Raw genomic sequence first — 27138 nt, forward strand, 5'->3', positions numbered from 1 at the left:
TAATTCCTCCTTATATTGAATAATCTTTATTTGATAAATGAAATGCATTAAGTTTGTTTGTGTTAAAACAATATGATGGATTATTTCGATGGAGTGATGTTTTTTTTTTATGTATTAGTTGATAAAAAGAAATAAGTAGTTTTTCTATTGCTACGAGAGTTTAACTAAAGTTTCTTAATAAATTATGTGTGTAAAATTAAAGAAATATAGTTAGAAAATAAAAGTTGGTCGCCAAATGTGTATATAAATTTCTTTAATATGAATATTTTTAATAAAAACACAACCAACACTTTTTTAAAATACTTTTCCACAAAACATGATAACAAGATCTTATCTAAAAAAATTCTAAAAAATTCTAATAGCTCTTAAATACACATACGCTCAAGCTTAAATTTCCTGCTTTTTCAACAATCCAAAACCGCCTTTGAAGACATTGGTTAGTATAACATTTTCAATCTCCTTTGTTTTCTCATTTTTAGAGTTTTATGTGCCCAGCAATTATGCGTTCTTTTTCTGCTGATTTCTAAAAGACACTCAACTATCAAGCTTTTGCAGGCTTTCTTCATCAGATATCATGGAGACACAGTTTGCAATCAAGAAAGATGCTACTGAAGTAATATTTTCTCTTAATAATAACTATTTTTCTGTTTCATATCTTTTTTTATCTTTATTTTTGTTTGTAAAATAATCATAATTTTTTGTGAAGTTAATAGGGAATACTCCATTGGTATATCTTAACAACATTACTGAAGGCTGTGTTGCTCGAATCGCTGCTAAGCTAGAATACTTGCAATCCTGCTGCAGTGTTAAAGATAGGCATGGAATTATTTGTTTTCACAAACTTGAACTTTTTTGAAATTTTATGTTTTAAGATTCTAATATAAGAATTTGTAATGATAGTCTTTTTTTTTTCACTCAGAATATCATTAAGCATGATTGAAGATGCTGAAAACAAAGGCCTCATTACACCTGGAAAGGTAACTTGATATCTAGGTTTTCTTCATGAGCTTGTATAGTATTATTCATATTGTTGAATGTCGAATCTAAGTGAGTTTAATTTTTTTCAACAATGGTTGAAAAGACTGTCCTTGTTGAGGCTACAGGTGGTAACACCGGCATAGGACTGGCATCGATAGCAGCGCTGAGAGGCTATAAACTTATAGTGGCTATGCCATCTAATATGAGTCTTGAGAGAAGAATTATACTGCGAGCATTTGGAGCTGAGGTATATTTGACAGATCCTGCCAAAGGATTTGTTGGTGTTTTTGAGAAAGCGGAAGAGCTATTAGCGAAGACGCCTAATAGTTATAAGCTCAATCAATTTGAAAACCCTGTCAATGCGAAGGTATTCTTAGAATTCGTATTTCGTAATTTGGTTGATGAGATGAAAGAAAACGGTAGTCAATAGTTTTTTTTCGTTGTTTTAGATTCATTATGAGACAACTGGCCCTGAGATTTGGAGAGACTCTGGAGGGAAAATTGATGCTTTGGTTGCAGGGATAGGAACCGGGGGAACTGTAACAGGTACAGGGAAGTTCCTCAAGGAGAAAAACTCAGAAATCAAGGTTGATTTGTTTACCCTGCATACTTTGAACAAGTTTTTGTAATGATTTATTTATATCTATGCTAACTATGATTTATGTCGCGATTCGCCCCTAGGTGTATGGTGTGGAACCAGCTGAAAGTGCGGTTCTGAATGGAGGAAAGCCAGGTGATTTTATGATTCTGAATATAAATATCATTGTTATTCATTTGAATTGTTCTAATTTGTATGTTGTTTAGATGTCATATATAAACTGTCAAAGTTTTATTCTTTGATAAGCAAGTCCTTAGAGGGCGATTAGTGATGTATTTTCTACTTGTAAACATTTCAAAGGCGAACATCTAATCCAAGGGCTCGGTGCCGGTATCGTTCCCCCTATTCTGGAATTTGATTTTCTAGATGAAGTTATTCAGGTAGTTTGCAACACTAATACATTGTATTCTGTTCTCAAATTTGATCTAGAATCTGGTCTTTTCGTTCATTTAAAATGAGACTCTTTTGTTTTATTATGAATTACAGATTTCAAGTGAAGAAGCTATAGAAACTGCTAAGTTGCTTGCTTTGAAAGAAGGTTTACTGGTATGACATGATAACTTGCGATTCTTGTTATTTGGTTCTGCAAATATGATGATAATATGAATGTCTTTTGCAGATGGGAATTTCATCCGGTGCTGCTGCTGCAGCTGCAATAAAATTGGGGAAGAGACCAGAAAATGCAGGAAAGCTTATCGTTGTAAGTTTACAATTCTTAATATGTTTATTCGCAGAATTATGAAATGATTATGGTATATATTGACGCATAATGTTTGCGGTGAATAGCAGTTTATTAGTCGTTAATGTGAATGTTGAATAGTTCTGAATTGATGCTGTGCAGGCGATTTTTCCCAGTTTTGGAGAACGTTATCTGTCTTCAGAACTTTTTGAATCAATCCGGCATGAAGCTGAACAAATGACATTTGATTGAAGTGCATAAATTGCTTAATTGAAAAGTCATTCTCATTCAAACTCTACCTGTGGTCTAAAACAATTTGAACAGCATTTGAATAATGGCGTTTGGATAGCCCTTCAATAAGTGTCCACACCCACATGATTAGACATGAATAGGGTTGTGAAAAAAATCGATTATCCATAATCAAATTATATTTTTAAAAAATCAAATCAAATGATAAAATAAAAATTTGGATATCCATTTTGTTATTATAAAAATTTTGTTTTGTTATTGGGTATCCAAATTTTACTATTAGTTAAATTTTTATATTTGTCTATTTTCATGTTTTATCACATTATAAATCAATTTTATATTTTATATTTTCTAAAATTTTATAAAAAATTATTTTAAAAATAAAATTCAGAATTTTTTTTCTTTTCCCGAAAAATATTATATTTGGATCTTTTTAAAAAAAAAATTATATTTGATATTTTTTTTCAAATAAAATTATTATTTTCTTCTAAATAAAAGAGATATTTTTTAACAAAAATATTTTGTATTTTTTTCCAGTAAAAAAATGTTTTAAAAAAATTATTATTTTATTTTCAAAAAATAAATATTTTCGATTTTCATTTTTTTAAAATAATTTTTTTTCAGTTATTATTATTTTTTGGAATAATTTTTTTAAGATTTTTTTTTCAGAATATAATTTTATTATTTTTAATTTTTTTTCTTTTTTCTGAATATTTATTATTTTTTTAAAAATAAATTGTTTTTTATGTTTTTTAAATTTTAAAAAAAATATTTTAAAATCTCATAAAATTTGTTTATGAACAATTATGAGAGATTTTAGAAGTTTGAACAATTTTTTTGATAAATTATTTATTTTATGAATAATTATGATTTAAAGAGATATGATTCATAATTATTTTATTTTATGACCGTTTTTAAAATAAATATTTTTTTATATAAAATAATTTTATAACTAGTAAAAATAAAAAAGTTAGTTAAAAGAAAATAAAATTATTTTTGATATAAAATTACTTTTTTAAAAATATAGTTTTAAAAACTGTTTTTTTTATAAAATTGAAATTGATTTTTTTAAGAAAATAAAAAATTGGTTTTAAAGAAATTGATTTTAAATTATTATTTTTTAATTTATTTTTTTTTGTTAAAAAACGGTTTAAAACCGAACCGATCCACTTATAAACCGATTTTAAGAAAATAAATTGATTTTCTGAAAATGGTTTTAAGATCCAAACTGAACCATATATATGGTTCAGTTTGGTTTGGTTTATGATCCATGCACACCCCTAGACATGACTTATTAACATCTATTGTCTTAGTTGATTTTAGTCTTTCAAATGGCTTATTTTCTAAAGCAATTAAGCTTCAATTTCTAGCTCATTTTTTTCCAACAATATTTAAATAATGTATCAACTAATTTGGTAAAAGGGCGAAGAACTTCACATTTTTTTCATCGTTCATTCAGAAAGGCCAGACTGTTAGTGTTCTTATATTTTAATTTTACCCTTTCACATGCAGATATGATGAGTTGCCCTAAGACGATGCTCCAAATGGGGAGGGTGTTGAGACATACATCACCGTCATTCGATGCTAGGACCCCTCTAATTTCAAAAGAGACTCGTCACTTAGGCTACTTTGTTGCTCTGGTTTATCCAACTTTCCCTCGTCAATAATGGGCTGAAATAATAGGTTTTCCCTTGTCCGAAGTTATTCCAACTTCGATACGAGGGTCTTTTAGCTAATTCATGTGTGAGACTATCCCTAGGTAATTGCCAAGAGTAAATAGTGAGGGTTCCCGAAAGAGGAGTGATGTGGTGGTTCTTTACTTGAAGAACCCGTTTTCAAGAGGCCTTGAGACAAAGATCAATGTTCTAGGGAGGCTGGATCACATGGAAAGTTTATTGTTATGCTCGATAAACATGTTTTCACCGTAAGTTAAAGAGCTTCGATATTTTATTTTCAAAGAAGACTACATAAATTTTACGAGCAAGTATGAAACAAATTTTAAGAAGAGATGACATAAATTTTGTACCATATGCGCAACGCCTCTACTACCTTGGCTCTAGAGCCGCATGTAAGAGTGAAGTCTTGGCGCCATGGTGCTTCTGAAAAGAAAAAGAGAAACTCGGAGAATATTTTGCCTCACTTGTTATCATGGCACAAGCTTATTCGTTAACTTACATGATTGACAACCCTCTTGAGGGAAATGGGTGATGAGGTGGAAGCATTTGGGTAAGGGTGGAAAAGGGGTATGCCTGCCCTACAAAATCCTAAAAAATAGGACAAGGTGGACATTGTAAAGGTTGTGGGTCTGGAACTTGGTTTGCCTCACAAAAAATAAGGGTGGAGCGGGGCATGTCTTACACCCATAAAACTTGAAAGTTATACCGCCACTACAAAAGCCCTCCAAAAAATGGGGCGAGGGAAGGCCTAAAACTTTGGCTCGACTCGTGAAAAATACAAAAAAAAAAACAATCATCCCTATAAAGTCGGCCATGTTTTTCCACCCCTACATTTGGATACCCTCATTTGTTTGATGAGAATGTGGAGGTGTTGACTCTAAGGATAAAGAGGAGGGATACCACCTTGATGTTGGAATATAAATTGCACAAATATAAAAGAGAAGAGTTAATGATAAAAGTTAAGAGTTAGATAAATCACACCAGGGTTCTTGGAGTTGCTGAGGTTTGAAAGACGAAGAAGACGAGTGTTCTTCGTGTTTCCCCTTTTCAATCCATTAATTAAAATTTTAGTAAAATATTTATATTAAGTAAAATTTTATAAAATGTGTATATTAGTTTAAAAATGTTATACAAAATAAAATATAAATAATTTCTATTAAAAATTCAATAAATATGAATTGGCTCCACAATACCAAAGCCACGTTATTAATGAGCATGTCACATATGCAAAATTGTAGGGGGCTATGAAAATCTCAAGGGATGTAAAATTCAGTTACCAAAAACTAGTTTTTTAAATGGGGACTAAAAGTTAAATAACACTAAACTAGAGGACCAAAAATGCATTTAAGTCAAGAATTTAGTATAGATTTCATAAATTATAATTAGGTAATCCTCACAACTATCGTTTAATTTAGATAATGTCATGTCATAGTTATGGACATTGATGGTAAAGAAAACCATGTCATTCTTATGAAACATAATATCCTATTCTTGATAATGCTTTGATAGTCATTGGAATTATTCACGCATTAAAGAGAAAGATTAAAGGAAATAAAGTCGAGTTAGCTCTCAAAATAAACATCAATAAAAAATATGATAAAATGGATTGGAGCTTTCTAAGAGGTGTGTTTAGTCGTATGGGTTTTGCAGAAAAGTTGATTCATTGGGTGATGATGTGTGTTACATCGATTAATTATTTTGTTCTAGTTAATGCAGATAGAGTCAGACCTATTCAGCCCGGGAGAGGATTAAGACAAGGGGATCCACTGTCCCCTTATCTTTTCATTCTAGTAGTAGAAGGATTGTTTGTTCTTATCAATAGAGCTATGGATATATGAGATATCCATGGAGTATTGATTTGTAAAGGAGTACCTAATATGTCTCATTTACTTCTTGCTGACAATTATTTTTTGTTTTGCAAGGCTAATTTAATAGAGGTGATAAATCTTATGAAGTTGTTCAAAGTCTATGCAGAAACGTCAGGTAAGGAGATAAATGTGATTAAGTCTGAAGTGTTTTTCTGTCGTAACATTAATAGACTGACACAAGAAGATATAACTCGTATTATGCGAGTTCGTCAAGTGTTAGGTACGGGTATGTATTTGGGATTACCATGTATGATTGGAAGAAGTAAAAAAGCTACTTTTGCTTTCATCAAGGATCGTATTTGGAAGAAAATAAACTCATAGATGGGTAGTTGGTTATCAAAGGTAAGGAAGGTGGTTATGATAAAGTCAGTGTTTCAAGCTATACCATCTTATATCATGAGTGTGTTTGTCATCCCAGATGCTACGGTGAATGATATTGAGAAGATGTTAGGTTCTTTCTAGTGGGGAGGATGTAATAATAATAAAGCAATAAGGTGGCTTGCATGAGATAAGTGAACGTGTACTAAGAAGGATGGTGGGCTTGGCTTAAAAGAGTTTAAAGCGTTAAACATGGCTATGGTGGCTCAAATTATTATACAATGTTCTTAATGCTTTATTTTATCGGACAAATGAAATTTTGATCTCTGGTTAAGGTTTAGGTCGTACAAACCGCCTTATCGCTTGTTGTATAATAATACTTCGGTTTAATCACTTAGGAATAAAGATCAAACCGTAGTAGCCGTTAATTCTTAATCAATTACATATTTCGTAACGTCAATTTGAATAACTAAGGAATTAGGATTGAAATTGACTGTTAATGGTTTTCGGCTAAGGAATTAGAGAAAATAATTCTTGAGAATCGGTTTTGAATAATTACAACGTAGATGTTATATAATATGGAAGAAGTGTATTACAAAGCAATTCACACATCTGGCCCTAGCATGCTTTCTCATATTGGTTAACAGTTTTTATACGCTTTGTATAATTGTTTCTCGTTCTTATTATTTTTGAAAACAATCATCAAACCCCCTATGATCTTTTGTTCAATAGAATTATTATAAAGATTGGTACTTATTACGCAGTCCTCGAGATCGATACTCAGGATAACTCCCATTTTATTACTACATTGGTGCAAATAGTAAATTGTTGCATGTCATATACTATGCTAGTCATGTTTTGACCCCTGCACAGATGAACTACGCGACTACCGGGAAGAAGTTGCTAGCGGTGGTTTATGCCTTTGATAAATTCAGGCAATATCTGTTAGGTTCTAGAGTTATTGTTTATACTGACCATGCTGCTTTGAAGTATTTATTTGCTAAGCAGGACTCTAAGCCAAGACTGTTGAGATGAATCCTACTCCTTCAAGAGTTTGATGTGGAGATTCGTGACAAAAGAGGGTGTGAAAATATTGTGGCATATCACCTCTCTCGGATGTCCCCCATAGAGGAGAATGAGGAAAAACGTCCAATAAATGATGAGTTTGCTGACGAACACATCCTTGCGATTATTAGAATGCCATGGTTCGTAGACTACGCGAACTATCTAGTAGGCAGGATGATCCCTAGCGAATTTGACTCTAACCGAAAGAAAAAGTTTGTGCATGATTGCAGGTTTTACTTGTGGGATGACCCATTCTTGTACAAGAAAGGAGTAGACGGATTGGTCAGAAGACGTGTTCCCGAAGAAGAACAGAGAGATGTCCTGAAAGCATGTCATGACTCTGACTATGGTGGACACTTTAGTGGTGATAAAACCACTGCCAAAGTCCTTCAGTCAGGCTTATACTGGCCTACACTTTTCAAAGATGCTCAGCAGGTAATCAAAGAGTCCGATAAGTGTCAAAGGATGGGAAACATCTCAAAAAGAAATCAGATGTCGCAAAACCCCATGTTGGAAGTTGAACTCTTCGATGTTTGGGGTATTGACTTTATGGGACCATTTCCACCGTCATTTGGAAAGAATTACATTTTGGTGGCGGTGGATTATGTATCCAAGTGGGTAGAAGCAGTTTCTCTACCAACGAACGATGCAAAAGTGGTATTAGAGTTTCTGAAACAAACATATTTGTCAGGTTTGGAGTGCCAAGAGCTCTAATAAGTGATGAAGGAACTCACTTCTTAAATCACCTACTGGAGAAGCTACTCTTGAAGTATAATGTAAAACATCGGATAGCCACTCCATACCACCCGCAAACAAGTGGTCAAGTTGAAGTGTCGAATAGACAGCTGAAACAAATCCTGGAGAAGACGGTTAGCGCTTCTCGCAAAGATTGGACAAGTAAGCTTGATGATGCGCTTTGGGCATACCAAACTGCTTTCAAAACACCGATTGGTATGTCCCCTTATCAATTGGTATATGGTAAGGCATGTCACTTACCCTTAGAACTTGAACACAAAGCTTTGTGGGCTTCAAAATTCCTTAACTTGGATCTTGTGAAAGCGGGAGAATCCTGAATCCTTCAACTCCATGAGTTAGAAGAATTTAGGAACCGGGCATATGAAAATGCCAAAATCTACAAAGATCAAACAAAGAAATGGCATGATAGAAGGATCCAAAGGAAGGAATTTGGGGAAGGATAAATGGTACACAAGGTATGAAGTTGTTCTCGGGAAAACTGAGATCGAAATGGTCAGGTCCGTTTATGGTACACAAGGTATATCCCCATGGAGCAATCGAAATAAAAAATCCATTCAATGGGGACATTTTTAAAGTGAATGGACAAAGATTAAAGCCTTACAATTTGGAGCAAGAAGTTGGCCAAATTGATGTTGTTCATCTTGTCTGATATAAGATGCACAACCGTCAAGCCAAGCGACGTTAAACGAAGCGCTACGTGGGAGGCAACCCACGCTTTTGTGTCTAATTATTTTCTTTGTTTGGTTGTGTGTTATTTACTTGTAGGTGTGAACAATGTTTGCTAGAGGAGTTAAAAATTTCGTGCGCAAAAAGTCTCTAGAAAATTTGGAAGCAGAAGATTGGCACAGCTCGAGAACGCAATGAAGGAAATTGAAAAATCAGGGGCCTGACACGGGTGCATGTGTCAGCTGACACGGCCCGTGTCAGGAAGTGTTCAGGAAGTGTTCAGGAAGGGGGTTTCCAGGGGCCTGACACGGGTGCCCGTGTCAGGTGACACGGCCCGTGTCAGCCCCTGCGTGGAGAAGCTGTAATTTGGCAGGACACGACCCGTGTCAAGGAGGTCTTATGCGTTGACACGGTCGCCCGTGTCAGGTGACATGGCCGTGTCAGCAAGCGTAATGTGATTTTTTTCAAAAAAATTTACCGTTGGCACATGGGCCCACCACCGAATTTCCCCCACTAAATCCATTTTATCACCCATTCTCTCCTCGTTAACCTATTCTCTCACCTCCATCTCTCTTTCTCTCCAAAATACCTAAAAACCTCCATTTTTCTCACTTAAAGCTCCATACTTTCAATTCATAACTCCATCATATCTCCATCCGTCTTCACAAAAATTCTTCCATTTTCCATCCTCTACCTTCCTACGGTAATATATTTGCCTAATATCTCTTTTCAATTTCTAGTTTCTTTTTGTTGTGTGCAGGTAAGAACATGTCTCGCCGAGTAGACAAAAGCAAAAATGTGGCGGAATCATCCCGGCCACGTCAAAGGGCGAGATGAACCCCGAATGAGCACGACATTGTGTTCGAAAACTTGGAGCAACAAAAGAGGTATGCGGTCCATCTTAAAAGAAAATTAACCCCCACCAGGTACATGTGTAATGGCACTTTGCAGGAATTGGGATTGCAAGCTGAGGTTCACCGTATGTTCCACACCTTAGGAATGTTGGAATTCATGCAGTTAGAAGCGTCAACTTTCGTGCGCATTACTCTTGAATTTTTGAGTACCATTGAATTTAAGCTGGAAAATAGGTGGAATGGAACGGAGAAAGAATACTACGGTACCTTGCATTTTCGATTATTTTATACTGATATGGAATTGTCTGTGGATGAATTAGGGAGTATCCTAAAACTCCCAATCGTAGGCCCCGGAACGGTGCCCGATACTTTTGTCCCGACGAAATTCTGGACCGCTATAACAGGTAACACTAAATATGTTTCCAAAGGGGGAAAAGCATCGGGTATCCATAACCCGTGTTTCAGGTACGCGCAGAAGGCTTTGGCGTACACCATGTTTGGTCGCGGAGATAGCACCGGTGTCGCCACCTAAAGGGAGTTATTCTTTCTGTACAATATGGCGGCACAAACTCATATCAACGTAGCAGCATTTGCAGCTGACTACCTAGGTAGAGTTGGTCGCGCTACTTCAGGCGACATTTCGGTTGGTGGTATGATCACACAGATTGTCGGTCATTTTGGATTTGGTGTTGCGCTTGCTGACTCTCCACAGGTGTCGATAAAAATAAATTGGACATGGCCGCGTTGATCCAACAAGGCATGATTGCGGTAAAATAAGATTATTATTCTCTTATTTTCCAAAAAGTCCATGTTCTTGCTTTACCCGCTTATGATTTCATCAGTATTACTAACAGAGCCAACTGGCTTTATGACTGTCCCGACCTGGATGAGGGGGACGAAGATTTTCATCGTCGTGCAGATCCATATTTGTCATATGTTGAGGCGGGTTGTAGACATGACTAGGAGGTATTGGTGGTGGTTGATCATCATATTTATCGTCGTTGTTCATCATGTGATCAACCTATATCTCGGTTTCCTCTTCTTCATCAACGACGTCCACTTCTGCTTCTGCTTCTGGGTTGATGTCATCTGACCATTGTGGATCAAATCCACCAGATTCATCCTGACTGGTTAGTTAAGACTGTTGAGATGGTATACATGTGTCGCATTACGCGAAAAACCGGCGGGAAAACAAGAACAACAGAGCCGCCACCGTGCGTTATTTATCCCAAAAGAGGGAAAGGAAACGCTCAGAGTAAACCTGGAAAAAGCATGGTCTCGCGACCAAAGAGAATGGGATCGGGAGTCGGTTATGCGAAGGGAAGGTATTAGCACCCCTACGCATCTGTCGTACTCGACGGGATCCACGCACAAAAGGAAGGATAAATGGTTGCTAAAACACTGCTCACACACACACACACTGGCTGAAAGAGACACAAGAGACAAACAAGACTGAAACGGACTCGGCAGGATATCGCATCCTGGGCCTACTTAGTCTATCAGGCATAGACATCAGAGTCAAAGTAGTTCGGACTGGGGAAACGACACATGCTCGCTAGGATATCGCATCCTATGCATACGTATCTCCTTTGGACGAAGGAGAATCAGAGCATTCGTAGCTCGGCTGACACGCACACAAACAAACACAGGAAAAAGCAAACGTGGAGCCCGAATGCCAATCACTGGACTTACATCAGCATCCGAACCAAAACACACACAAGGGTGATTAAGACACAAAGGGTTGAAAAAGAAAAAGGGCGCCCAGAGAGATCAGCTCATCTCCTGCCTACGTACCTCATCTGGTATGAGGATCAGGGCGACGTAGTTCCCCTACGCAGGGACACAGGACTAGCCTAACCAGATAACAGAGGGAGACACAACTAGGGAGACTACGACTCGAGCCTAGATGTTATCATGCAAAATCATCCCTAAGTTAAGGTTTCTAGCTAACTTGCACAGGAAGCAAGCCTATCCTAAACATGACTTGGACAGGAAGCAAGCCACACCTAACTTGCACAGGAAGCAAGTCTAAACTAAACCTAACTTGCACAGGAGACAAGTCAAACAAACACACAAGCACAAGTAGCACACACTATACACAAACAATGGGCTCACACAAGGTTAGGTTTTAGTCGAGGGGTCATATCAACCTTAACAAACAAACCACTGGAACTGGGTAGTGTTAGCTCTTAACCTTGCCATTGAGGGGCTAAGGTGAAGCAGATGAAAGGTGAGTGAAGATAAGACTTCACAGCTCTTATCCCTGGCCTGGGAGAGCTTAAGACAAGAATGTGTGGGTTCAGAAAGTGGGAACCCTTCTACACATTTAAAACTGACTCAACTGTACAATTGTACAAGATCTTGGGTTTGTATCTGCAATGCATCAACACAGGGGTGTGAGCAAAGCAGATGACACACAGAATAGCAGGGGATAGATTGCATATCCCTTGGGTTCTGCCAATTGCCTCTTCACTTAGGAGGTCTTTGAATATGTACAGGCACAAATTGTAAACATACACAAGCATTGCCTCTTAAGGAGGACTTCAGACAGTTGCCTGGCCAAGTAACAGGCCAGGTCTTCCAGACTACATGAAGTAAAGAAGTTATACCTCAATGCAAATTGCTTTTAAGCAAAGCAAAGAAAAGTTCACAAGGAACTAAAAGCAACTAAAAGTACCTGAAACCAGTCAGACAACATTAGTACACAAGTCAAAGTTAAATCAAAATGAAGCAAAGGTCAACAGTCAACACAACCAGATAAATGTGCAATGCACAAGGTTCAAGGCATGTGAGCCAAGCAACCTACAAAACAAATAGATTAGTCATGATAAACAAGCACACTCAATCAATTTGTATTGGTCTCATTGGATATTTGTTGGTTAACCTGAAAACATGAACTCAAATGTGAGCAACAGGACCACTAGGGCAAGCCTAGGGTCAAAAGGGGATGAGAAAGTCAAAACAGCAAGTGGCAAGTGTCCAAAATCAATTTCAAACAATCAAGAAACAAACTCAATTGGTTCCACAATCATATCAATCATCATCATCATTTCATAAGCAAAAGAAGTCAAAGCATGGCATATGGAAGCTCATAGAAGTCAACAGCAAGACTCAACTCAAAACCAATCATAAACAATTCCAAAAATCATCAAATAAATCATGGTCAAACATAATCCATAGCATGGTAATCATGTCAAATTTCAACTCAATTGGATCATGGGAAGTAGGGAAATGAAAATCAGAAAGGCAAGGCAATTCCAAACATGCTCAAAGAAGTCAACCAAACATGCATCAACTTGAAAAAATCATAAATCAGTGATAGCATATGAGAAATGAATGGGATCAAAACCATGGCAAAGCTTAAGATGTCTAATAATCACATATAAAATTTCATGTCCATCCAATAAAGTATGAGAATTTTACAAAACAAATGGCATCAAGTGTCACAAAAGGTCAACATATGACCAACCAGGGGAGAAAAATCTCAAACAATTAGGAAATTCCACAAATAATTCCAAGAAAAATCAAATGTAAACTAGACATACATAAGCTCAATCATGCAAAAATTCAAAGCAATTTGAGGTTCAGAAGCATGGTATTGAAAATCATGAAGTTGCACATCAATGGTGTGACACAAATTGTCACACCCTAATTCAAAAAATCATAACTCACAAACCAGAGATGATAAATTCACAAACTCTATACCAAAATCACCATGAATGTGTCTAGTTTAAGCACAAAGAATTTCAGAGACAATGGATAAAGCATCATCATTTCACAAATGTTTTGGCAAAGTGTACAAGATATGAGCACATGTCACAAACCCTAACACAATTAAAAATCCATCCATGCCAAAAATCTGGAAAATATATGATAAAAAACTAGAGATCAATATGAGCATTTGGCAAAAAACCCCATGAATTTTGGATGAAAATTGAGAGCTCTATGATTTTTGGAAGATTGGTCACAAAATGAAATAAAAATTGAAAAATAAAAATGATTTAATTGGAATTGTAACACGGCAGTGGCATTTTTGAAATTTTCTGGAACTTTTAATGAAACGGTGCGTGCTGATTAGATGCGTGTCACACTGTGACTGGCTCATGGCAATGGTATAGTGTCTGGCCATGCAAAGCTAAACAAAACGCGAAAATCTGGAAATGGCTAGGGTTCTTGTGTACAGTACAACACTCATCTTCATCATCCAACTCGTGAAAATATTTTGTGCCCAGAAATTCAAATTGAGCACATCATTGTAACCAGCAAACATCAAGCATTCATAATCTAAACTTCATTTTCACTAAATCAACTCAAAATGAGAGAATCATGCAAAAACATAATCATCAACACAACTTAAAAATCAGATTTCTCATTCATCATTCAACCATTTTCAAAACCATGACCACCATTGAACTCAGCATACAAAGACCTATCTAATGCATATCATAGTTTTTGGAAATGAGAGAATCGAGTTCTTACCAAAATTGGAGTGCAGTTGAGCTACAGTGGTTGTTTGGTGGTTTTGGCTCGAAACAGATGAAACTCCAAGCTCCAGATGATGAATGGTTGAAGGAAATTGGCCCAACAACTTTGTTCTCAGCTCAAATCGTGGACTGCCATTGAAATGCCCTTGATGCAACAGTGTGTTTTTGCTTGCTTACAGTTACCAAATGAGGCTTGGAAATGCTTCAAAAGTGCTGTTAAATGATGGACAAACCAACCCAAACTCGTGTGCTTTGAGGCTTTTTTCAGAAAAAATGCAAGGTGAAAGAATGAGAATTTGAGAGGAAATGAATTTCTGTTTGTTTAGAGTGGCTGCTAGGGTTGGTTTCAGAAAGAAAATGATCTATTTGTATGCTGTTTTGTGTTGGTTAAGTGTGTTTAGTTGAAATGTAATCACAATTTGGTTAATGACATATTTGACCATTTTTGCTAAAACCATGCCATTTCACAAAGGGTGTATGAAAGTGCACGAATTGGGCCTTGAACATGTTCCAAATGTCATTTTAGAACTCTTCCAATTGGTAAAAGTGACTGAAAATGGTTATTTTAAAATCTCAATTTTTCACTTCACTTAAAACAATTCAAGTTACCTCCAAAAGTGCCATTTTGATTGGTGATGTTTTGGTGAATGATGATGACATATTTGGAAAGAGGGGATCAAATGTGACTTGTTGCAAAAAACCCCACCCAATTTGGCCAAAATGGTTTGAGAGATATGGCCTTTTGAAGTTCAAATATTTTTGAGAATGATTTGATCATAACTTGCCAACCATACATGGGAATTGAGTGTTCTTGGACTTTTTGGAAATGGGAGAACAAGATCTTCAACTTTCATGTTGGGAAAAAATTCATTTGAAGCTTGTATCATGATGTAAGTTTAGGATCAAGAAGTTTCCATTTTTGGCAAATTCCAAATACAGGTCAACTTTCTATTTTTGGAAATTTCTTGTTTGACTTCAAATTCTTCCATGATGATGTTTGACATGTTAAATTAGGCCTATATGGACATGAATGAGCCCTCTCAAACCAAATCCCACCTTGAAATCCATAAAATCAAGCCCAGTTGACCAAGGTTGACTTTTTAGGGTTTCTGGTAAACTGTGCATTGACTGATGACTTCTGAACATCCAATCCTTGATCAAAACACTTCCAAAGGACCCCTAGGTCATGTGAACATGTTGGACCAACCCTAGGGCCTTGCCTCAATGGAGAATGCACTTGCTTGCTTGATTGACTGATCTCTTGACCAGTTTGACCTAATTCTTCTGATGATCTTGCACTTGAGGCAAAGGGACAATGCAATGCTATGCAGTGGACCATATTAATGCTATGACCTAATGTGAGAATGTATGTACAATGATAGGTGCAAATTTGAGGTGCTACAACATGGTTGAAGAGTAATGTACAACTTAATACAGTTGCAGCCTGAATGTTCATGACTAACAAACATGTATTCAACATCTTCATTGTCTCGTACCTTAAGGGGGAAATACTTGCATTGACTATTCTAAAAAAATATTGGATTTTGATATGTGATCTTTGACACAATACCCGATCCTATACAGGATTGTATTCTTTTTTTCAAATGCAAGAAGGTTGCATTTCTCTTGGTCGTGAGTCTAATGGTATCGGTGTTTCGAAAACAAAAACCATATAGCTCAAACTCGTATGTTTCACCGTTGTAGTGAACGTTGACATTGTATAATGATGAAGATGACATTGTGCATATGAAAACTATTTTCTTACTGCAGATGAATGTGAGTGAAGTGTCTTGTATGTTGATAGTAAGACACTTAAATAGAGGAGTGAAGTGTCTCACATGCTAGCTAGTTTGAAGTGACGTGTCGCACATGCAAGCTACTCCGAAGTGACGTGTCGCACATGCAAGCTACTCTGAAATGATGTGTGATCGGTAAAATAGCAAGTGTACTATTTGCACCAATGTAGTAATAAAATGGGAGTTATCCCAATTAAGTTTTTGGCGTCGTTGCTGGGGACTGCCAAAGTATAAGTTGAAAAATAATTCAATTGGAATTTTGTTGCTCTGCAACCAAAAAATTTCTGTGCTATTGTTTATTCTAATATTGTCTAATCTGTGTATGTGAGGTAAGGCCTCAGCTGAATTTCTTTTTGACGCAGAACCAGAAAGATTATTGCGTGCAAGACAACGAAAAGCTAGGCTGGAACTTTTAGAAGCAACCCCCATTGGTTCTGAGTCTGAAAAACAAGAAGCTGCTTCAGTTCATTCGGAAGACTCCGAAGCCGTTTCTGAACCAATGGCTGAAGCTCCACCTCCCATGGAAAGACTTCTGGGTGACTATGGAGGTGTAAATGCTCCTACTGGAAGGTTAATAATTGTGAACCAACCGGTAAATGTTGATCATTTTCAGCAACACCCTTCAACGATTCGTCAACTCGAAAGGAGACTGTTCTTCAGAAAAATCAATGAAGATGCCAACAAGCATTTACAAAGGTTTATAACCATGACGACATCGTTGAAAATTGAGGGGCACTCAGAGGAAGCTAAAAAGTTGGTGATGTTTCTGTTTACACTATCGGAAGATGCCAAAGAGTGGTTTTACTCTTTACCCGCGGGAAGCATAACAGCTTGGCAACAAATGGAGACAACATTTTTGAATGAGTACTTCCCTGCTTCTGTGTATATCCGCAAGAGATATGATATTGTTAATTTCAAACATAAGGAAGGAGAGTCACTCAGAGACGCTTACAAGAGGTTTAAGCGATTGTTGGTTGCATGTCCTACTCATAACATGGATGCAACTGAACAGATGCAAAATTTTGTGAATGGCCTTAGAATGAAGACTAAGCAACTCATATACACAGTTGCCGGTGGCTCAACAAATTTTACAACAGCCACTGGAATAAAGAAAATCATTGAAGCCATTGCAGCAAATGAGCATCTGGAGCTCTATGACCACAGTGTAAGTCAACCTGAAGGTATCATTGATCTCAAGCTAGCAAATCAAGTTGTGAAGATGGAAGATCAAATAACAGCTGAAGTAGAGAGAAGAATCAAGAAAATGACTCTTGACACTCAAACGGTGGCACAAGTTCAACCGGTTCAACCTATTCAAGCAGTTAGTTGTGAAATTTGTGGGGGACCTCACTTCGCCATGCATTGTGTGGAAACTGCACAGCATGTAAAAGAGATTAGTTTTCTGAAGCAGAATAATCCTTACTCCAATACGTATAATCCTGGATGGAAAAATCATCCAAATTTTTCCTAGAAGGACCAGCAAGGAAATGCTCAGAAGCAAGCGCCCACCCAATATCAAAGCCAACCACAACAACAACAACCTTACCAGCAGCAGTTTCACCAATCCCAACAACAATTTCAACAACAGGTTCCAAGAAAAGCAGATTGAGAAATTGCCATTGAAAAAATGGCGGCTCAAAGTTCACAATTTCAAGAGGAGACTAGAGGTAATTTGAGAAACACTGGTGCTTCAATAAAAATCTGAAAGTGCAAATGAGTCAGATTGCTCAACAACTCGCGGGTTCGCAAACACCGGGTGCATTACCGAGTGCTATAGTTACAAATCCATGAGAGTATAATAATATGAGTGTTGTAACCACAAGGAGTGGTAAATCGAAAGAAGTCCCTGAGAAAGATGATGACCAAGAAGACCAATTGCTTGAAGTTGAGTTGGAAATAAAAGAAAATGAGGTTGTTAGTGAAGAGGCGATGGTACCTAAACTGGTGGTTAAAGAAAAAGTTAGTGAATCAAAGTCGGTTGTCAAACTCCCTTTCCCCACAAGAAATAAGAAGAAAGAGCAACATGAGAAGAACTTCGAGAAATTCTTGGAGATGCTCAAAAAGCTTGAGATTAACATTCCATTCTTGGAGGCACTTGAGCAAATGCCCTCTTATGCTAAATTTATGAAGGATATTATTTCAAAAAAAAAGGAGCACTGACACTGACTCTATTGTACTAACCGAAACTTGTAGTGCAATTTTGTAGGGTATGAAGATTCCAGTGAAGAAGAAAGATCGAGGCTCGGTAACTATCCCTTGCACTATCAGGGATAGATCTTTTAAAAAGGCCCTTATAGACTTGGGGGCAAGTGTGAGTCTCATGCCGTTATCCATTTACAAGAGGTTGGGGATTGGAAAAGTGCAAGATACCAGAAAGACACTTCAATTTGCTGACCACTTTGTGAAGAGACCTTATGGAGTGGTGGAAGATGTTCTTGTGAAGATTGATAAGTTTGTATTTCCGGTGGACTTTGTCATCTTAGAAATGCCGGAAGATGAAGAGATACCACTCATTCTTGGTAGACCATTTTTGGAGACCGGAAGATGTTTGATAGATATAGAAGAGGGCACCATGACTCTAAAAGTTTACGACGAAGAGTTAAAAATTGATGTGTGTAACACCATGAAATACAAAGATGATGTGGCCACCCGTCAACACATAGAGGTGATTGATCAAATGGTTCTGAAAGAAAATCCTTTAGGTGAACAAAAATTTCCCTTGGAGAGAGTTCTAAGTCTATCAATTTTTGACGACACTCAAGAAGTTGATGAAAAGGAGAGGGACGTGTTAACCATGATGGCAACACAACCATCCTTTAAGGGATCCCGATCACTCCGATGGGAAAACTAGAGGGAACCCCAGATTGAGGAAAAGAAAGATGAGACCAAGAAAGTGGCTGAGCTGAAACAATTGCCTAAAAATCTCAAGTATGTTTTTCTAGATCCTGAAAGGTTCAAAATGGGAGTTATCCCGAGTATCGATCTCGAGGACTGCGTAATGAGTATCAATCTTTATAATAATTCTATTGAACAAAAGATCATAGGGGGTTTGATGATTGTTTTCAAAAATAATAAGAACGAGAAACAATTATATAAAGCCTATAAAAACTGTTAACCGATATGAGAAAGCATGCTAGGGCCAGATGTGTGAATTGCTTTGTAATACACTTCTTCCATATTATATAACGTCTACGTTGTAATTATTCAAAACTGATTCTCAAGAATTGTTTTCTCTAATTCCTTAGCCGAAAACCATTAACAGTCAATTTCAATCCTAATTCCTTAGTTATTCAAATTGACGTTACGAAATATGTAATTGATCAAGAATTAACGACTACTACAGTTTGATCCTTATTCCTAAGTGATTAAACCGAAGTATTATTATACAACAAGCGATAAGGCGGTTTGTCCGACCTAAACCTTAACCAGAGATCAAAATTTCATTTGTCCAATAAAATAAAGCATTAAGAACATTGTATAATAATTTAAATAAAGAAAACATCGATGATCATAAAAACATAGAAAAAGTATTCATACAGTAGCAATTCAGGAACACCCCCTAGCATTGGGGGGTTTAGCTTCTCATAATATTCAAAGACAGTAAATTACAAAGTAGAGACATTACAATTTTTTGTTGATGAAGGTTGATCTTCAATCTCTTCCGATCTTGAAGATCTCTTCTCCTCTAAACACCTTGCAAGCTTGCTTCTCCTTTCTTCTACGATCAAAAAAGTCCTCTCTCTATACCAAAATCCAGACTAAATAGTTTCCAATCAACTAAAAATATCGCGAAATACCCAGACTGCCTTCCGGACGTACACAGGGGTCAACACACTAAAAATCAGCACACGGGGCAAATTGGCCAACACGGGTCGTGTCAGGTGACTCGACCGCCCGTGTTGGCTCTCTGTAAATCTCAAATCTTCAGCCCTTGCTGACACGGGCAACCGTCTCATCCCCCTGGATTCTTGATTCCAACATCTCTCTTCTGCACATGCTGACACGGGCCGTGTCAGCTGACAGGGATCGTGTCAACTGACAGGGGCCGTGTCAGCTGACAGGGGCACCCGTGTCAGCCCCCTGTTCTTGTCTTTTTTTCGCTTTGCATGATGTCCTTGACTTCCGTTCTTTCGGTACGCATCTTTCGGGCTTATTGTTGGACCTGGAAACCAAACAGTGTTACACAGAAACGCATAAAACGCGACAAAAAGAGATGAACTACTAATGTAACATAAACAAGCAGAAATTTATAAAATGCGATAAACTTAAGAAATCAACTAAAATAAAGAACAAAATGTTACTGATTCTTGAAGATTCATGCTGGATGGATGATGAAAACTAAGTGCAAATGGTGACCGATCAATGTGTCAACCATGCAAGCTTCTAAGAAGTGACATGTTCAGCATGCAAGAGAGAGGACAGCCACATGTCAGACATGCAGACACACACTCCAAATGAACTGGCACCCCCACTCATTCCTTGCACATGGGCGCCAATTCAAGTGGAGACACCTTGTCAAAACATGCATTCAGACCTCGAAACCAAGGAATCAGACCTAGGTCTTGCATGCATGTCCCTATGGAGGCGCCAATTTGAATGGCGACCCCTCTTAAAGGTTGTACATGGTCGCCAATTCAAGTGGAGACACCATGCAAGTACAATTTTTCATGCTCCCATCCATTTGCCTATAAATACATCGACTCCATCAACATTTCTTCCACGCCATCACTCTCACTACTTCTTCTATAATACTTCTTCTACAATTTTATCTGCAACAACTTCTTGTAGTTTCATCTACACCAACCCCCCGGCAAAATGTCTATCCTCACAATGGGCGAATCACATAGAGGAACGGTTGCAAACATCGTAACATATGTAAGTTTTTTCTTTTGTTAACTTTTTATCTTTCATCTTCACCAACCCCTTTTTATTTTAACATACCAACTTAGTCAAGTTTTTTGTTCTTTCTTTTATATGATGTATCAAGGTTCCGAACTCGGGTCCACGAATATGTCCATATGGACCCAATGATTCACCCTATGTTGAACTCGTCGGTTTTGGTCATATAAGCAAGATTTTGTCTTGGTCCATAGATAACAAATTCATTCTAGCTTTATGCGAAAGATGGAGACCAGAGACACACACATTTTGGTTCCCAACCGGTGAGTGTACCGTGACGTTAGAAGACGTCTACATGCTTTTGGGACTACACATTGAAGGTAAGACTGTTAATGGTAAAACCAACTATGCGAATTCAATTTGCATGGATCTCTTGGAGACTGATTTGTTAGATGATAACGCAAGAGGTCAAGGTATACTACTTTCACGCCTTAAGTCGTACTATAATAGTTTATACTTAGATGAGCATTCTACCGAAGATGCTCGAATAATAAAAACTAGGTGTTACATTATGTTGTTAATTGGCTCGTTTTTATTTCCTGAAGGTAGTGGTTCTAGCATGCATATTATGTATTTACCTTTACTTAGACATGTACACTGAATAGGAAGTTACAGTTGGGGATCTGCTTGTCTAGCCTATCTCTATAGCTCCTTGTGCAAAAACTCACACAAAGGCACATCTACATTTTCTGGATGTGCTGTTTTGCTACAAGCATGGGGTTGGTCAAGACTACCGTCCCTAGCACCCGTCAACAACAACCCTTTCACATTTTCGTATGCACAAAAGTAAATTGTTTAAATTGCTATATCTTTACTTACTTTTTTAAAGATTATTACCTCTAACTAATATTTTTTGACTTTTTCGTGTAGATGGTTTGCACGTGGTATGAGTTACAACAGATGTCCAAGACACTGTATTACTCAGTATCGCAACCTGTTGGATCACCTTCGACCGACAAACGTAAGGAAAATAACTTAATTATTTTGTTATATTTTGTTAACTTCTTCTAACTTGACTATAATCCAATCTTCTTTTACATTTCAGTTTATTTGGCGTCCATACCTTAATTTGGATCATGACCATCAAGTCAACGCTGAAGACGCGGCCGTATGGACTGCATGCACACCGATAACACGGTTCACAACTGTGGAGATGCACAACAATGATCATGTGAAGCTGTAGTTCGGTATGCCCCAAAATATCCCAGATCCCCCAGCTAGCCTAGGAGAATGGCATCTGCGCAAAGTTAACGACCAATGGAACTTCAATCCATGGCAAAGCTTCGCAAGATCGGAGTGTCGCAAATGGAAGCATCGTCATGACCATGTGTTAACTGACGCAGTCATGCCAACTGAAGAAAAACCAAGTCCTACTTATATGGCTTGGTACAGATCGATTGGTTTTCAGTTCATCGCCGAGGATATGTACTTGTACGACCCACGCCAGATGACTTACACACCTGACACCTCAACATCAAACCCCCAACAATAGTGTCAGACCGGATACACACAACCCCCTATCCATCAAACGTTTCGTTCAACCAACACACAAACATACAACCAAAACATTCCATACACCCAACCCCAATACCAAGAGCATACCCCATACCACCACCAACAAATTGACCATCAACCTGAGACTCAACATCGCTTTGCACCCACCCCATCACCCTACCAAAGCCAGAACACCCAACGATCATTCAACACCAACCGCCCCTCCTCCTACCGTAGCCAAGAAGCTCAAACCTCACAAAACCAAAACATCCAACAACCCTATCTCTACCAAACACCCCCAACAACCTTTCCTCGACGCATCGTTCACACCCATGTCTCCCTTCAACCGTCCCAGTCGCCCATCAATGAGTCAACCACATTCCAACTTCTCTGGCATGGGTCATGAGCTCAGCTACGGCGGTACCCCATTGATGCATACTGAAGACTATGCCGACTTGTCTGACTACCTCAACAGACCTTCTCCTGTAGTTGGTAGTGACGCTCCTAGCCCCTCAGATGCTCAAACACCGGTACCGAATCATCAACGTGGATTAGGGTCACGGGTTAGGGTAGCTAGAGGATGTGGGACCGGAGGTCGGTTAGGTGATCCCGGTCATCACCATTAGGTTTCTTTGTGTAAACGGAAAATTTTATTAATATCAATTGGTCCTATATCAAATTTATTTATCACGTATACCATTTACAAAAAAAAATTGCATTTTAGGAGGAGTCTCCAATTGAATTGGCGCCTCCTCTTAAACCCTACGCAGGGGCGCCAATTGGATTGGCTAGGGCACCTGCCCTAGCCAATACAATTGGCGCCTCCATTCAATTTTTAAGAGGAGTCTCCAATTCAATTGGCGACTCCTCCTAAAAGTGGGGTAGTTTGGGATTTTTTTTGAAATCAAAGATATTTTGGGAATTTCCATTAAAAAGTGGGTTATTTTCGTAAAAAATTCATGGAATGATGTTTTTTTTTTTAATGTATTAGTTGATAAAAAGAAATAAAGTAATGTTTCTATTGCCACGAGAGTTTAACTAAAGTTTCTTAATAAATTATGTAAAACTCGTATAGTCACTTCAAATTCTTTCAATGATAAAAGAAAAATAAGAATAATTAGAATTAAATATAAAATTAAAGAAATATAGTTAGAAAATAAAAGTTGGTCGCCAAATGTGTATATAAATTTCTGTAATATGAATATTTTTAATAAAAACAAAACATGATAATAACTTTTGGATCTTAGCTAAAAAAACTAAAAAATTCTAATAGCTCTTCAATACACATACGGTCAAGCTAAAATTCCCTGCTTTTTCAACAATCCAAAACCGTCATTGAAGACATTGGTTAGTACAACATTTTCAATCTCCTTTGTTTACTCATTTTTAGAGTTTTATGGTGCCCAGCAATTATTGAGATGTTTGCTTTCTTTTTCTGCTAGTTTCTAAAAGAGACTCAACTATCAAGCTTCTGCAGGCTTTCTTCATCAGATATCATGGAGACACAGTTTGCAATCAAGAAAGATGCCACTGAAGTAATATTTTCTCTTAATAATAACTATTTTTCTGTTTCATATCTTTTATCTTTATTTTTGTTTTGTAAAATAATCATAATTTTTTGTGAAGTTAATAGGGAATACTCCATTGGTATATCTTAACAATATTACTGAAGGCTGTGTTGCTCGAATCGCTGCTAAGCTAGAATACTTGCAATCCTGCTGCAGTGTTAAAGATAGGCATGTAATTATTTGTTTTCACAAACTTGAACTTTTTTGAAATTTATGTTTTAGGATTCTAATATAAGAATTTGTAATGATAGTCTTTTTTTTTCACTCAGAATATCATTAAGCATGATTGAAGATGCTGAAAACAAAGGCCTCATTACACCTGGAAAGGTAACTTGATATCTAGGTTTTCTTCATGAGCTTGTATAGTATTATTCATATTGTTGAATGTCGAATCTAAGTGAGTTTAATCTTTTTAAACAATGGTTGAAAAGACTGTCCTTGTTGAGCCTACAAGTGGTAACACCGGCATAGGATTGGCGTCTATAGCAGCGCTGAGAGGCTATAAGCTTTTAGTGACTATGCCATCTTATGTGAGTCTTGAGAGAAAAATTATACTGCTAGCTTTTGGAGCTGAGGTGTATTTGACAGATCCTGCCAAAGGAATTGATGGTGTTTTTGAGAAAGCGGAAGAGCTATTAGCGAAGACGCCTAATAGTTATAAGCTCAATCAATTTGAAAACCCTGCCAATGCAAAGGTATTCTTAAAATTCATATTTCGGAATTTGGTTGATGAGATGAAAGAAAACGGTAGCCAATAGTTTTTTTCGTTGTTTTAGATTCATTATGAGACAACTGGCCCTGAGATTTGGAGAGACTCTGGAGGGAAAATTGATGCTTTGGTTGCAGGGATAGGAACCGGGGGAACTGTAACAGGTACAGGGAAGTTCCTCAAGGAGAAAAACTCAGAAATCAAGGTTGATTTGTTTACCCTGCATACTTTGAACAAGTTTTTGTAATGATTTATTTATATCTATGCTAACTATGATTTATGTCGCGATTCGCCCCTAGGTGTATGGTGTGGAACCAGCTGAAAGTGCGGTTCTGAATGGAGGAAAGCCAGGTGATTTTATGATTCTGAATATAAATATCATTGTTATTCATTTGAATTGTTCTAATTTGTATTTGTTTAGATGTCATATATAAACTGTCAAAATTTTATTCTTTGATAAGCAAGTCCTTAGAGGGCGACTAGTGATGTATTTTCTACTTGTAAACATTTCAAAGGCAAACATCTAATCCAAGGGCTCGGTGCCGGTATCGTTCCCCCTATTCTGGAATTTGATTTTCTAGATGAAGTTATTCAGGTAGTTTGCAACGAATACATTGTATTCTGTTATCAAATTTGATCTAGAATTTGGTCTTTTCCTTCATTTAAAATGAGACTCTTTTGTTTTATTATGAACTACAGGTTTCAAGTGAAGATGCTATAGAAACTGCTAAGTTGCTTGCTTTGAAAGAAGGTTTACTGGTATGACATGATAACTTATCGTTGCGGTTCTTGTTATTTGGTTCTGCAAATATGATGATAATATGAATGTCTTTCGCAGATGGGAATTTCATCCGGTGCTGCTGCTGCAGCTGCAATAAAACTAGGAAAGAGACCAGAAAATGCAGGAAAGCTTATCGTTGTAAGTTTACAATCCAGAATTATGAAATGATTATGGTCTATATTGACGCATAATGTTTGCGGTGAATAGCAGTTTATTAGTTGTTAATGTGAATGTTGAATAGTTCTGAATTGATGTTGTGCAGGCGATTTTTCCCAGTTTTGGAGAACGTTATCTGTCTTCAGCACTTTTCGAATCAATCCGGCATGAAGCTGAACAAATGACATTTGATTGAAATGCATAAATTGCTTAATTAAAAAGTCATTCACATTCAAACTCTACTGTCACAAGCTGTGGTTTATAATAATTTGAACAGCATTTGAATAATGGCGTTTGGATAGCACTTCAATAAGTGTCCACAAGACATGACTTATTAACATCTATCGTCTTAGTTGATTTTAGTCCTTCAAATGGCTTATTTTCTAAAGCAGTTAAGCTTCAATTTCTAGCTCATTTTTTTCCAACAATATTTAAAAAATTTATCAACTAATTTAAGCAATATTAATTTCAATTGTTTTTTATATTTTGAAGGGCCTTGCTAATATGATTTAGATTAGCTTTTAATTAGCTTCTGTAGCAGGTTTTAGGTTGAAATAGATTTATAACTTTACTTGCAAAAAAAATCCCTTTTAAGTTTTTAGATGTTAGCATGTTGAATGAGAACTTCTGAGAAGCTGTCATACCTAAGAAATATCACATTTTTGTTTAATATTTCTATTGAATTGACAATTTCTGCTCCAAACAATTTTCCCAATATTTTTAATTATGAAAGTAAATTAAAATAATCAATATCACACTGTACATTAAATCCTAAAAACTCTTTTTAAGATTGATACAATGTTTTTCAATTTACCTCATTAAAGTTTTAAGTTTTTGGGATTCATTTCAAAACAGTAAACTAAATTATGAAGAAGCTCCGTCAAATAAGAACGATATTCTGGTGAAATTCCATCAAAAAGCCGAGCACCTGATCTTAATCATGCAAGTATCGTTTATCATTAGATCTGATCAAATGACTCCCCACATCACACGTCGGGTTAGATATAGAGATAGTTCCAATTGTTTGTCATATATAAACACTACCACACATATCTCTAATTATACAAACTTTGGCGTTGAATTGCAAACCTTGAGGGTCTTCTCTGCTCTATTGTACTTGAAACTCTCGTTGCCGCACTAGAAGAGTTCATTCTCTCAACACCTCATTTTTCTCGCTCCACCACAAACAGTGGAGCCGCTGTTGGGAAAAATCGACAAAGATAAAATAAAAGAACACAATCACAACACAAGGACATAATAAGGAAACTCTAAAATCGAAGAAAAAACCATGATCATTGTCATATAACAATAAATAATAATACTATGTGAAAATTATTAGAATACATAATTTATCCTCAACAACCCTAGGGTCCAGTACACTCATATCACTAAAGCAAATATTAAACTACATCTTATAATACTCTAACACCATAGTATACGAGAAAAAAATAATCAAATACAAATTTAAAGTGTTTTTTATAGATGTATTTTTTAATGAAGAACTTGAATCCTTTATATAGTTTTAGACTCTCTTTTTACAAAAC

General features: G+C 36.8%; 3 protein-coding genes across 3 annotated transcripts; all 3 read left to right on the forward strand.

Moving 5' to 3' along the window:
- The first annotated feature begins 282 nt into the window (after positions 1 to 282).
- On the forward strand, positions 283 to 2615 carry LOC127097431 (cysteine synthase). Its single transcript, XM_051035926.1, has 11 exons — positions 283 to 436; positions 556 to 613; positions 707 to 816; positions 920 to 977; positions 1082 to 1345; positions 1428 to 1565; positions 1660 to 1711; positions 1877 to 1956; positions 2063 to 2122; positions 2196 to 2276; positions 2418 to 2615. The coding sequence occupies exons 2-11, from the start codon at positions 575 to 577 to the stop codon at positions 2505 to 2507; spliced, it is 972 nt and encodes a 323-aa protein (XP_050891883.1). The 5' UTR covers positions 283 to 436; positions 556 to 574; the 3' UTR covers positions 2508 to 2615.
- Positions 2616 to 16218: 13603 nt separating this feature from the next.
- LOC127097433 (uncharacterized) lies at positions 16219 to 23063 on the forward strand. The gene is made up of 3 exons (XM_051035927.1): positions 16219 to 21672; positions 21757 to 21847; positions 21932 to 23063. Exon 1 carries the CDS (start codon positions 16487 to 16489, stop codon positions 17456 to 17458), a length of 972 nt encoding a protein of 323 aa, XP_050891884.1. The 5' UTR covers positions 16219 to 16486; the 3' UTR covers positions 17459 to 21672; positions 21757 to 21847; positions 21932 to 23063.
- A 670-nt stretch (positions 23064 to 23733) lies between these two features.
- On the forward strand, positions 23734 to 25934 carry LOC127097430 (cysteine synthase). Its single transcript, XM_051035925.1, has 10 exons — positions 23734 to 23915; positions 24007 to 24116; positions 24218 to 24275; positions 24380 to 24643; positions 24725 to 24862; positions 24957 to 25008; positions 25173 to 25252; positions 25357 to 25416; positions 25496 to 25576; positions 25701 to 25934. The coding sequence occupies exons 1-10, from the start codon at positions 23877 to 23879 to the stop codon at positions 25788 to 25790; spliced, it is 972 nt and encodes a 323-aa protein (XP_050891882.1). The 5' UTR covers positions 23734 to 23876; the 3' UTR covers positions 25791 to 25934.
- The last annotated feature ends 1204 nt before the right edge of the window (positions 25935 to 27138 follow it).

Source organism: Lathyrus oleraceus, chromosome 6 (genome assembly GCF_024323335.1).
Source record: "Lathyrus oleraceus cultivar Zhongwan6 chromosome 6, CAAS_Psat_ZW6_1.0, whole genome shotgun sequence".
NCBI classification, from domain to species: Eukaryota; Viridiplantae; Streptophyta; class Magnoliopsida; order Fabales; family Fabaceae; genus Lathyrus; species Lathyrus oleraceus.

Bases quoted from the DNA above. Each gene is read 5' to 3' on its own strand.
- LOC127097431 (XM_051035926.1), top strand. From the start codon at position 575: ATGGAGACACAGTTTGCAATCAAGAAAGATGCTACTGAA. The intron at 614-706 runs GTAATATTTTCT...TTTTTTGTGAAG, and splicing joins TCAAGAAAGATGCTACTGAA to TTAATAGGGAATACTCCATT. The intron at 978-1,081 runs GTAACTTGATAT...ATGGTTGAAAAG, and splicing joins GCCTCATTACACCTGGAAAG to ACTGTCCTTGTTGAGGCTAC.
- LOC127097430 (XM_051035925.1), top strand. From the start codon at position 23,877: ATGGAGACACAGTTTGCAATCAAGAAAGATGCCACTGAA. The intron at 24,644-24,724 runs GTATTCTTAAAA...TCGTTGTTTTAG, and splicing joins AAAACCCTGCCAATGCAAAG to ATTCATTATGAGACAACTGG. The intron at 24,863-24,956 runs GTTGATTTGTTT...ATTCGCCCCTAG, and splicing joins AGAAAAACTCAGAAATCAAG to GTGTATGGTGTGGAACCAGC.
- LOC127097433 (XM_051035927.1), top strand. From the start codon at position 16,487: ATGGCTGAAGCTCCACCTCCCATGGAAAGACTTCTGGGTGACTATGGA.